The 12,421-nt window shown below is 36.6% G+C and overlaps 1 protein-coding gene across 5 annotated transcripts in view; it reads left to right on the top strand.

The window, feature by feature from the left end:
- The window catches only part of LOC134546213 (uncharacterized), a 720,520-nt gene extending 708,431 nt beyond the window's left edge, over positions 1–12,089 (top strand). For all 5 annotated transcript variants that reach the window (XM_063388829.1, XM_063388828.1, XM_063388825.1 and 2 more), the window contains 5 exons: positions 781–901; positions 4,112–4,312; positions 6,651–6,943; positions 8,232–8,387; positions 10,719–12,089. In XM_063388829.1, the coding sequence (XP_063244899.1) occupies positions 781–901; positions 4,112–4,312; positions 6,651–6,943; positions 8,232–8,387; positions 10,719–10,805 (858 nt within the window). In that variant the 3' untranslated portion in view covers positions 10,806–12,089. The remainder of the gene's footprint in view (positions 1–780; positions 902–4,111; positions 4,313–6,650; positions 6,944–8,231; positions 8,388–10,718) is intronic.
- Positions 12,090–12,421: the final 332 nt, after the last annotated feature.

Below are 12,421 nucleotides of genomic sequence, written 5' to 3'. Positions count from 1 at the left end.
TGAAGGCCACGCTTATGTTGGCCGCACTTTAGTTTTAAGCAAGTCAACTGTGCGCACAATTGTATGAAATATGGAAGTTTATATGTCTGATGCTGTTGGTTCTACTAGCGGGAATATATTTGACATTAGATACCGGAACAGAAATTAACAGATGATTCACGTGGAAAAGGTTGTTAAATGAATGTTGCAATCAAAAATATAATCATTGGCCTGACAGGATTGGTGTGAATAAGGTGATGATACGCGAATAAGCACTTTAATTTTTGAAAAATTAAAATGTTGTTATCCGGACAGTAATATCATCGGTTTCACTGTCAGTAAAGGATGGTTTGGAAAGGTACGCAACGTGAGTTGAAATCACGCCTGGGCGGGCAAGTCAGCCAGCCGACTGACGATAAAGTACATAACCATGTAACTCCCGTTACGCGGTGTTGTATTTGTTATACAAAGTGTGATGGGAGGCATATAAAGATAAATGGTGTGACATATGTATAGGTGAGTGTTATTCACCACATTTATATTATGTAAAGTATAATTTCCTACACAATTTTGGAACACATTAAATAAATTAGCGTTGCTATTTATGGAAACTAAAGCTTCAGAATACGCGATTTTGAATAACACGTCGTGCTAAGTGAGGGATAGGTTGGTCTTTTTAGTTAATGAAAATGACCCAATGATGCGGTTTGTAGCACTGTATTGCTTCTGCTATGGGATATTTTTTTTAAAACCAGGGTTTTTGATTGTGTTAACAATTTTTTTTATAATGTGGTGTTGCAGGTTGCTTTGTCTGCCGCTGATCATCTGAAGAAGAGGCCTTTGGAAATTGAGTTTCCACCACAAGCTGAAATAACGATCACAGTGCAGCACGAAGGCTCTGAAAGCAAAGACTTTTTTTCTGGTCAGTTTTTGTTCTGGAAAGAACATCATATGTGTAATATAGTGTTATCTTCCTCTTTTTCTGTGGTTTGTTGTTCCATGTTCTGCAACATTCCCTTCAGATAAAACCAAACCTTTACTAAGAAAATTACACATCAGGTTTTTTTCCTGCATATCAGTTTAAAAAAAAATCACTTGACCTTTAAGTATACACAATTTTACCCTTTAATAAGTGTCTCTGGTAATAAGTCTAAATATCGAATGTACTTTCAACAATTTTGTTCATTTTAGTGTTTTACTTTGTCTCAACCAAGCAAGCTTATATTAACTACGTAGAAAAAAAGTTTAACTACCTGTATATTCATTGAACATGTCACACTGATGGCTATGGGTAGTGTTTACTTCATGTTAAAACGGCAAACCGCTGTATCCCCTGCACAGAAGCAGGGGCAAGTCATACCTGGGCTCTTTTGCTTCTTGGTCGTTCAGCCACTTCGGGACCACATGCAGTCATCACATCTTTTTAGTTTTACAGTCTTGGGGCTACATCTCATTTGATGGTAAAGACAGTTAAGTTACGATAAGTCTCAGTTGGTTTTAATTTGAAATATGAAGGTAGTTTTTTCTAGATAATTTGTTTTTGTAATTTTAGCTAGAATTTTTGTTTGTAGTAATTATATACAGACTGATTACAGTTGTTATTTAAGCGAAAACAAACATACATATACTTAGTGTTATAATGTGTAGATTTAGGTAATATTTTAGTAATGCCATATAAGATAAGTTCTACCATGTGCGAAAACTTTAAAAAATATTAACTATTTAATGACTTTCAGCAAGGTGGACAATATTTTAGTAAAATTCCTTGCAGAAATATTTATTTGCAACATGAACAAAATGAGAATACATTAATTTGTTTGTAACCAAGGTTATATGTTTACACATCACTGGTGAGTACTGAAAAACTCACATTTTAAGAATTTGCCTAAAGGAAAACCATGGGTAACCAAAATCGGGAAAGCCAAATCAGAACTCAAACTCGGGTCCTCTGAAGTGCAAGACTAGTGTTTACGACTCCGCTGTCTTGCTTCTCAGATTTTCTGTGTATTTAATTGGTAGGGACACTATCGTATATAGTGAATTGTGATAAAAACAAAAATACCAACATAAAGTATGTCAATGCACCATTGTAGAGCACCGAATCGGAACAAAATTATTAAATTAATCAGCAATTTTGCAAGCTTAACTTAAATCAAAAATTAAAATTTTTTATGTATTTAATTTAAAGAATGTAATTTGGTCAGCATTATGGTTTTACCAAAATGTATTTAAATTTAAATAGCTTGGAAAAAATAATTTTTTGAGGTTGTATTTCTTATCAGCAACTCATTTTGATATTTCTGACAACTGTACATTATCAAAACACACAACCACTTGCAGATTTATTTATTTATTTGTTTATTCTGCTCTGTTCTGGACATACATATTATGAAACAATTTTATTGTAAAAGTGCACCTTACACAGGATCATCCAAAATGATTGCCATCATTATAAAGTGTTATTGTAAAAAGAGTTTTCAGTGAATGTGCATGTGACATCTTAAAATATTCAGAAAAAAAAAATTAGAATTAGCTTTGTACACTTAGATATGTGCACCCTTTCAGCTCTGGTGATTTCTAAAAAATATTCAATTGCCTGCCTTATCTTCTGAATCTGTCGACTTTTACAGTTGCAATTGCTGCAGCACCCCTCTCCCTAAGGTGCTGGATGTTCCTTTGTTCTCAGTGTAGGTATGCAGTAATTTTAATACATCTTCACAGAAAAGAGTAAAGTTCTTGTGTGACCTTGTGTGACATGTGATTTAAAAGCCGGAGTGGAACTGCAAGACTACGCTGTTCACTTCTGCATGGCAAGATGTGTACCATTATACGTAAGGCTCAATTGTGTTGCAGTATACTAAACTGAAATTGGTTGTAACAGTGCAACAGAAGTGGCAATGTTTGCATCCATGAGAAAAACTTCTGGAAGACAAAGCTATGAATCTGTGTTTGTAACAATTGCAAGGAACTGAGAAAAGAAAATGTTCTGCCCAATGAACAATGGCGGAAGAAGTGGAACACTTGCCAATCCTGTCCAACTCACCCAGCAAGTAGTACTTGCTCGGGCAGAGCTTCCGTTCGTTCCTCGTTGCTAGAGGTATTGTTGTAAAGCTTCCTGCCGCTTGTCTGCCGAAGCACTCCCAGAGTAACCCTTGATTGTTGACTGTCTTGAGGCTGGCAACTGCTTGGGTTTATATATCCGCCTGTTGTGATGAGGTCATATGATTGTCTTCTCATTCTGTCCGTCCCAGCCTACTGTTGATACCTGGGACAACTTATACAATTTGCACTTTTCTTTCAAACCATACCCTGTTTCGGAGTAAACCCAGCACAGAGATAGGAAATGTTACAGTTGTACACATCGTAACAACTTAAAAAGAATAAAGATGGCACGCTTTCGCGGCCATTGTTTGAAGTAGCTTAGCTTCTGGGTTGTAGCAGTGTCCAAGGCCGTTTCGGTCAACATACTCAGTAGGTAACTCTACCCTGATGGCGACTATGATGTTGACAGAAATGTCTGTGATATATTCGCCTTGGACTTGGCTACAACCCTGAAGCCAAGCTACTTCAACAAAAAAAGAAATTTTGTATTTTTTTTACATGACCTATGACCTATTATACAAGATTCTTAACAGAAATCAGCAGAAATAAAACTTGGTTCTTACCCATCTCATCCCCTTAAAACTAAATGTCTTAAAAATAAAACCATAAAATCTTGTCCTGTTGAATTGAGAGACTGTACAGGTTGTCAACATTCTGGAAAGTTGGGGGAAAGTCAGGGAAGTTGATATTGGTTTGGGAAATTCAGAGAATTTCTTGGTGATAGTAAATTGAGGGGAAAATTTCATGCTCCAGTATGCCATCACCCACATTTTGAACTTATTTTTTTACGTATTACGTGTTAGTGCAGTCTCACATACTGTAAAATGGTGTATGCAAGGTTGTGTTCGAGCTAATACAGCTATAGTGATGGTGAAGACTGGATCGTCATTATTTCTCTTTAAGAAAAAAAAAGTAAATTATTTAAAAGATTTATCAGAGAAATTTGTGATTTTTGTGATGGAAAGTCATGGATATTTGTGTACGGCCTGCTGCAGTGCGCGTCAGCATCACCGGTGGGCTCTTGTTGCAGCCGTGGGTGGTTGCAACCGGCAGCTGTACGTGTCGCTGCAGGGAGACGCAGGCATGTTCGACTACTCCCCCCGCCTCTTTCACCTGAGCAGCCTCAGCGGCACGCTCTGCGCCACGGAGGTGCTCTCTCCCCTGCGGGACGAGCACACCGTGGTGGCCTACCCCTTCCTGCAGACCGACCTGTACTCCGCCAGCCAGCCCGGTGAGTCTCCCGTGTTCCCGACTGTCTCCAGGGGCCGGGGGGGGGGGGGGAGTATATAGCCCCCTCAGGAATCTTATTATTCTACCATCTAAAGGAAAATTATTTGAAATAAAACAGCAGGAATAATCTTTCCTCCCCCATACTTTTTTCTTTCCATGAAATGATATTCTGTGTACCTCCTGAGAGTCTCCATGTATGTTTTCTATAGAAGTGTCTGCATGATGATCGCTCAAGCTATCAAGTTATTAAGCACGGACAATACTTAATACTTAAAGACAAGATTACCATATTTACCTGCAGAAGAGATGCCCTTGTGTTTGGGTCGCAGTTATAATTTGGGTCATAAAGTATATCTTTTTTTTTTTGCCTTAAGGGTCGCCCTCAAGTATGAGTCGCACCATATATCTATCTGTCTACAGTAGAATGCAAGTATCGGCTTATTGGTCCATAAGGAATATGTCACTGGTGTTAACCCTCCAATTTCGTTTTGTAGGCTTTCTGTGCTGTTTTTGTTACTGTGTAGAAGGCAGTGAGGCCAGCCGACTTTTCTCCACCTCTCCTCTGCTGATTTACGATCTCTCCTAATAATAAGACAACCTATATGGCTATATCCCTTCCATCCATTTCAGGGTATTGAATTTTTTTTAAAACCAATACTCTTCCATAATACAAAAAAAGGCAGCAAGCTACCCTTTGTCAGTTTCTTTTATAAAAACTTTTGTGCATGTTACAGTCGATGAGAAATTCCTGGGGGAGTAAAAATCCAGTCTTTTAAGTGAGGCTTCAAAATGACCAAGGATGGCTGTAATTTTATCATGTAATGTTTCATTTGAAAGCAGAGGAATCTCGGGTAAAAAACTATTATGTTGGGTCCACAGTTGCATCTTAAAAACCTGTCGAAATAAACGTGGAGATTTTGCCAGTTCACGGACATTTACAAAAGTGAGGGAGGGAGAATAGTCACCAAAGCTACATGGCCACACGCTCTTACAGAACACACTTATCCTCCTTCCCCCTCCTTATACACACACACACATGCATGCACGCGTGTTTATTTGTAAATTTCCCCTCCTCCAGTCGAATTCTAGCCCAGCAAGTCGTGTCACTCGCGGGCGTCAGCTGCGACTGGACGACTGGTATGATGGCTGGGGAGTCGAACACAGTGGCGCCACTCATATTGCTTTTCACGCACTGCTCAGATAGTTTAACTAAACAACTTATACTTACTCATTACATACTTATTAAAAACCAACACACATACGCCACAGACACACTGCAATTATAAAAATTTTTTACCAAAATTTATAAATTTGCACTACACTTTTTAAAACTAAAAATCTGCATTAAATTTGTGACCCATATGTGGATAAATACAGTATATGGTGGATTGCAATAAAAGTATGTCAATACAACGTAACACCAAAATTCAAGTTCACACACTATAAAGCGCCAAAATGCAATTAAAATAATGGAAATAATCTGCATTTTTAATCAAACCTTAACTGTAATAATTAAAAATCTAATATTTTAAATATTAAATTCTTGAAAGTAATTTATTTTATCAGAACATTTGTACCACAATTTAATAAAAAAAGATTGGAAAAAGTTTATTTTTTTTTAATCTTGCAACTGTTATTTGTTACTCATTTTTCCATGACGACCTTGGAACAATTTTTCAAACACGCAAATACTTAACAGGTTTATTTTATTAGTCCGAAGAGTTAATAAATGCTTATTACAAATCATTGTATTGAAAAAGCGCATCATGTATCAGTCAAAATTACACTACCTATTTTGTGAAATTATTATCATGGAATTATTTGCTATCTTTTTTAATAATCAGATTTTATAAAAAAAATAAAACTATAACAGAGATATTTTGCTGTTTTAAAAACAAAATTGGCTGGAAAATAATACCATAAAAACTTTTCTTCATTCATAATTAAATATTTTTGTTAAATTTTCACCTTTATAAAGCATGTGTTATTACTAGAGACCTGCAAAATTCGCGGATTCATTCGGTGATAGGCTAGAATTCAAACACACATACCTCTTAGATAATTTTGCTATTGGCTTACTGTTCATCTGGACGAATCTCAACCAGTTATAAACCCTCAACCAAAGAAGGATCAAATCACAGACAAACCAGCTGAGACGACTTACAAGTCGGCAGCCGATGGACTTGCGTTAATTGCCCGAGTGTACAGGGGTATGTGCAGTCTATCCCGAAGGCCATTGAAACCGCAAATTTTGCAGGTCTCTAGTTATTACTGATAAATGAAGCAGTGTGAGGGTAGCTTGAAGGGGTGTGTGAAGAGCGACATGTTGGTGTTGGCAGCCCTGTTCCTGCTGGACGACCGGCGCGAGCTGTGGCTGTGGCAGGGCTGGTGGCCAGACTGCGGCGAGGAGGGCGGCCTGGACAGCAGCTTGGTGCGCGGGTCCCGGGCCGTGCTGTGGCAGGTGGAGCGGCGGGCGGCCATGCAGACGGCCCTCGACTACTGGCGGCTGAAGCACGGCGACTCCGTGGCGCCCCGCGCGTGCCTGGTGTGGGCAGGCCTGGAGCCCTTGCGCTTCACCAACCTCTTCCCTGCGTGGACGGACCGCGATGATGTCGCCGAGCTGAATATCAGTGTGAGTGCTGTCTCTACCACCGGCAAGGGCATACAAGGGGACTATCAGACGGTGAAGGGTGTTGGAGTCTGGGAGCATTAAAAAAATAGTATATTTATGTTAATAAATTGTTCTAACATCTCAAATTAAATATCTTTAAAAAGTTTGTTACCTATAAAACATTCAGAAAATATTTTATTGAGAAATTTTGATTATATAGCATCTTTGTATATTCATTGTTTTTTTATGTGTTACAAATAATCTGTTATGATTTAAAATTATTAATACTTTATGCATATATTATAATGTATATTTAATCATTTTGATTAACCAAAAAAAATTTTCAACTGAAATTTTAGTGGTTTAAAAAATTATATTGCAGGATTTTTAATATCTTTAATTGTACACCTTTCTCTTTTAGTGTATTATGGATAATTTTTTTTTTGACTCGAAGGAAGTGCGATAAAAAATTCACAGTATGTTAAAATTTGATTAAAGTATACTGTACTCATGATTTTTTTGATATTTGATTCAACATTTGATATATAAAAAACAGTATTCACAGATACCTAAAAAAGGAAATACTGAAAGAATAGGAAACGGAGAGGAGGGTAGAAGAATACCGTAAAAATGTCTGCCATATTTTCTAACTGCCTTGTTAGGATGGGAGTGATCTGTCGACTCAACCACAGTTTTCCTGTGCTTTTGTTAATTCTGCATCCCCAGCAAGACTAAACAATCAAACCAATTATTGAGCATATAGTTTTGTTTATGTTTGATTGCTGTGTTTACAAGTTATATAAATATGTCTACTGAACGAATTATATTTTATGCCCTCGTCCCAAGTTTATTTTTCCCAAATTGTCTGGTTAGGGGGCCCACCTAGTCAGGTGTGTATTGATTTTGGTGAGTAGCGATGATAAGTATGATACTCGCTGGTGCTTTTAGTGTGAATTTGCCTCCAAGTGCAAGGTTCTGAACTGGTGTACAGTCTTTTCATCATGCATAGGAAAACTGTGGGATTAGAGTGCTTTCTAGATTATTTACCGAGATTATCATGTCTAAAAATTATTTCTGAAAACACATGTTTTAGCCCAGTTCAAAAAATTAAAACAGAAACATAACTTCTCAACCGACCTCAGCGTATTCTTAAATGCTTTTCGTAAACAGACCCCACTTGGATATTTTGAGCAGTTTTCAAATTGAGTGGTTTTTCTACATGTTATTGTATGTGAGCCTGGGTAACCTGGATAGTTGGCACCAAATGGCCCGACGTAACGCGCGTAACGTCGGCGCGTGTGCATTGCAGGACGGCAGGAAGCCGGGGGAGCTGCTGACCGTGGAGACGGAGCTGGCGAGACTGACGTGCTCTACGTACCCGGCCGTCCAACTGCTGCAGAGGCCTCTCCCGGACGGAGTGGATCCCACGCGGCTCGAGCTGTACTTGGAGCCCAGCCATTTCCAGGTACCACCAGATCTCCTTTCATTTATCTCTACCTTCACATCTGAATTGTTCAAGACACAATGTTATGGTTTTCTTCCAAGCTTTTTTCTTAAGTGGGAAAGATTTGAACAAAAAATTGTAAAGTGAAAAACTGATCGCATCAAAGTTGGGATTGTACTTGATTAAAACCCAATTAATTATTGAACTCTGCATTGGAAAATATAACACATCCAACTAAATCATTAGGTTTTTACTTTTCTTAAAATTACTTTCTTCAAGAACTATATATATATATTTTTTAAAAATATACATAGGTATATGTAAGACTCTCGTAAGATATTAAGGTATTTGTTTATTCAGTGCTCATAAACGAATTCTAGTTAGTTTTTTGGCAACATTGTAAATTAAATATGATACTTAATTTTTGTCAATGAATTAGCATTTTTTGTGTAACATAAAAGAGCTATTAATATTTCAGTTTTTTAGGTTGGAATAAATCAGATTGGTGGGAACTTATAATTTGTTGACAATACAGTAGAATACTGATTTTTACATTACATCTTGTTTACGTTATCCTGTTATTTGTACCAATTTATTTCCATCCCGTTTTAACCTAATTTGATACAATGCAATAAATTCCCATTGATTACAACACTCTTAATCTGCGTCCCGCAATTTATGTTGTTTGAGCCAGGAGTTTTGTTAGCGGAAGTCTCAAAGAAGTTATTGGGTGCCATCGTGTATAGAGGGCATGGACCCAGCGGAGACACTAACCCCATAGCGTGATTTGGCCCATGTTGGGATGTGACTCATTTCTTCCTTTTACCTTGGCCAAGACCACCAGAACCTGGCCCAATCTCAGCACTGGGCACGTTATAATCATACTCACATGAGTTCTTATGGCATCCCTAAAGCCGTTAGGTAGTCACTCTCATGTGGTCAGGTGAATTGAATAGGAAAAAACACGAAATACATATGCGAAGCTGGTATTTATGACACGTTTCTTGTACAGTAATTATGAACACAAAAGTAAAGTGTGAAATGCCTTGTGGCACGACCGGTTAACTGGAGGTCCAGGCCACCCTGTGGCTCCGGGGGTAAACTAGCAAACAATTTGGAGTGAAAATATGAACAACAGTTCGAAGATCAGTTGACAAAGGTTGAAGTCCTCGGAGTGCGAACAGCATCCTACCTCGGGTGGAGATACGAAGCGACTGGGAGGAGTCATGGCCACAGAGGTGGTTCATCAGCGCAGTAGCGCCAAGCTGTAAGAACTGTTAGTAGTTTGTCATGCCGCTGATGTGCATGTGCGTAAGTTAAAACCAGAATATTACCCTCAAAAATTACAACACATCTATTCGGGACTCAAAACCCTTTACAAAAAGTATATTTAATTTACAAATTCAAATTAATGTTCTTAATGGCCTTCAGCAAGTTTGAGTCCATTGTGGCGAAGTGGTAAATCAAGGTAATTCAATGGTTCATATTTAAGGAGTCCCTGAAATAACACATACACTTCTGATGAACAAAAACAATGTTTGCAGTATTATTATTTATTACACTGACTAGACCGCGCCCTCTTGCACTAGATTGTGATACACTAACACACGCGCACGTTGCTGGCGGGAAGTTTAAATGGCATTTGGACGGGGTAGGAAGGGTTGTGACATGTCTAACTCATTGAGTTGAAGCCCCAGATGAGGTCAATGCTATACCTACATAAATTTGTTATTTGTGTGTTTGTCACGTACATAAAAGATAGCTATAGAGAACCAGCAAAATTATAAATATCTTTGAGGCCTGTTTTTTATAACACAATTATTCTGGATAATAAATTTTAGACATTTTCAGAGTTCGTGATTATATCATGTTATGACTGCTAAAGTTTACAAACTGTATTCCATAATATTTTCACTACCATAAACTTTACTTATGCATACTAATACACATTAAGTACATTCCCTGATGTCGCAAAATTTATTATATAGGGGTAGGGGTGCATGTTGCCACACCTGGCAACTTGACAACTTTGGCTCTTGGCTTCAACAGTTTCTGCATGCAAGCGCATTGGACTTTAAACGTGTTAAATTTCCATTGTTTAAAGCATGCATATTTCATTGCATTTCGGGTGCATGTTAAAATTTTTAGTATATCATGCTTGGCACTATTTTAAAGAATTCTACATTAAATTGTGTTGGAGTTTCGTATAATAAGTTTATTTGCAACTGAGAATACATGAATTTATTCATTGCGAGGTTAGATTGTTAGATGTTTACAAATTTCTGACAAGTACTGAAAGTCTCTCTCATTTTTTTTCCATGTTCATATGTTAACATACATTTTGTTTATCAGGAATTGTTGGGAATGACGAAGGAAGAGTTCTTGGACCTTCCAACTTGGAAGCAAACAAAACTGAAGAAAGAAGTAGGTTTGTTTTGATAACCACCAATACCACCAGATTTTCAAAAAACTTCTCATCACTGGAAATCAAATGAGATCATTTATTGTCTCCTTTTTCACATACATCCTTTTTACTGGACCAAATTATATCTGGACCATCACATCTGCGTGAAGTTGAACTTGGAGGTTCTGTGCTATTGTGACTTTTATATAGGAGTTTCTCATGAATTGTTTGACTTATACACTTAATGTGCCGTGGCTTTTTGCCTGTACTCTCTGGCTGTGCAAGTAATTTTCAATGGACAAGTTGTATTATAATAAAATTTTATTTAATTTAAATTGAATTGTGTTGCTACCATTTTAATGTGATATTTTTGTCCCTAAAATGTAAATAGAATCTAGTTTCTTGATTTGTATTTTATATTAAAGACTTTCACAGGAAGAATAATTAACTGTTCTTTCATTAACAGTATAACATTAAGACTCAAAATATGTCTAGTTTGTTTTGATTTTTTAAATTAGAGGTAATTGTAGTTAAATATTGTGGTTAAGTTTTTATTTTGACCGTTGAGAATTTTAATTGCATTTGTTAAAAACTTCTTTGTTGTGATCTGAATAAGGATTGTTCCTTTCTTGCATTGTAATATGTAATATTGATACTGTATTTATGTGAATTTTCCTGGTTACCATTGACAGATTGTTTGTTTTGACGAGACTTAACATTTAATTTGTACTGTAGGAAGAAAAGTTTATTTTAGGGTTTTTAATGTGTCCATTAACATAGTAGCAAAGTGCATTTCCAGTGTTCCTATTAATTTTTCTTTGTCAGGAAGGTTTTATGGTTTTACCAATAAACTTGTAATTTTGATGAGTCTAGTGTCAACGCATGTGTCCGAAAATTACGTATTCAAATTGATAAATTTGGTTTGGTAGCATCTAGTCCTGCTTATTGTTTCAAGACGTAAAAGTTTAGGTTTGTAATTTATTATAGCAAAGTGTAATTATCGCCAGTGTTGCCTTATTTGGGAACTGAGAATTGCTTCCTTTTTGCTACTTGTCTGGCTTGTGACTTGTACATATTATTTTATTTACGTGTGTATCTACTACTTGGATTGTCAGTGTCCGCGAACATGTAACATACAAAGTGAAATGAAAGCATCACATTGTGGAGATGTTTCACAAAGATATCATGTAGATTTTGTCAGTGTAAAATATAAATGTTTAAATTTTCTAATTTTTTGTACATAACAATTTATTTGTATAACATATATTATATGCTTTGTAAATTAATAAATGAAAAGGTTTTAATTGTGATACCAGTAATGTGTAGTTTTCTTCACACATTATATTCCTGAAAAATACTGCTTTCTCGAGAAAAGCTTGGGATGCAGGTATGAAGTATTGTCTAAATTAGTACGTAAATTTGAGCTGTTTTTACCATGTGTTTTTATTAACTCGCTTTCTTGTATGTCTGTCCTGGTGGAATTTTGTAATTGATTTTAAACTAACTTCCCAAAGTGCTAGATACTTGAAATTTGGACCAAAACATTTTTGTTTTTGTTGCTGTATGGTCTTTTATAATACAAAAAAATGTATGTTTTGTGTATTAATTTACAGCATAAGCTCTATTCAAAACGTTAGTAAATATGTCAAAA

Source organism: Bacillus rossius, chromosome 1 (genome assembly GCF_032445375.1).
Source record: "Bacillus rossius redtenbacheri isolate Brsri chromosome 1, Brsri_v3, whole genome shotgun sequence".
NCBI classification, from domain to species: Eukaryota; Metazoa; Arthropoda; class Insecta; order Phasmatodea; family Bacillidae; genus Bacillus; species Bacillus rossius.
Note: the sequence above shows the minus strand (reverse complement) of the source record. Positions and strands in the feature narration are given on the sequence as shown.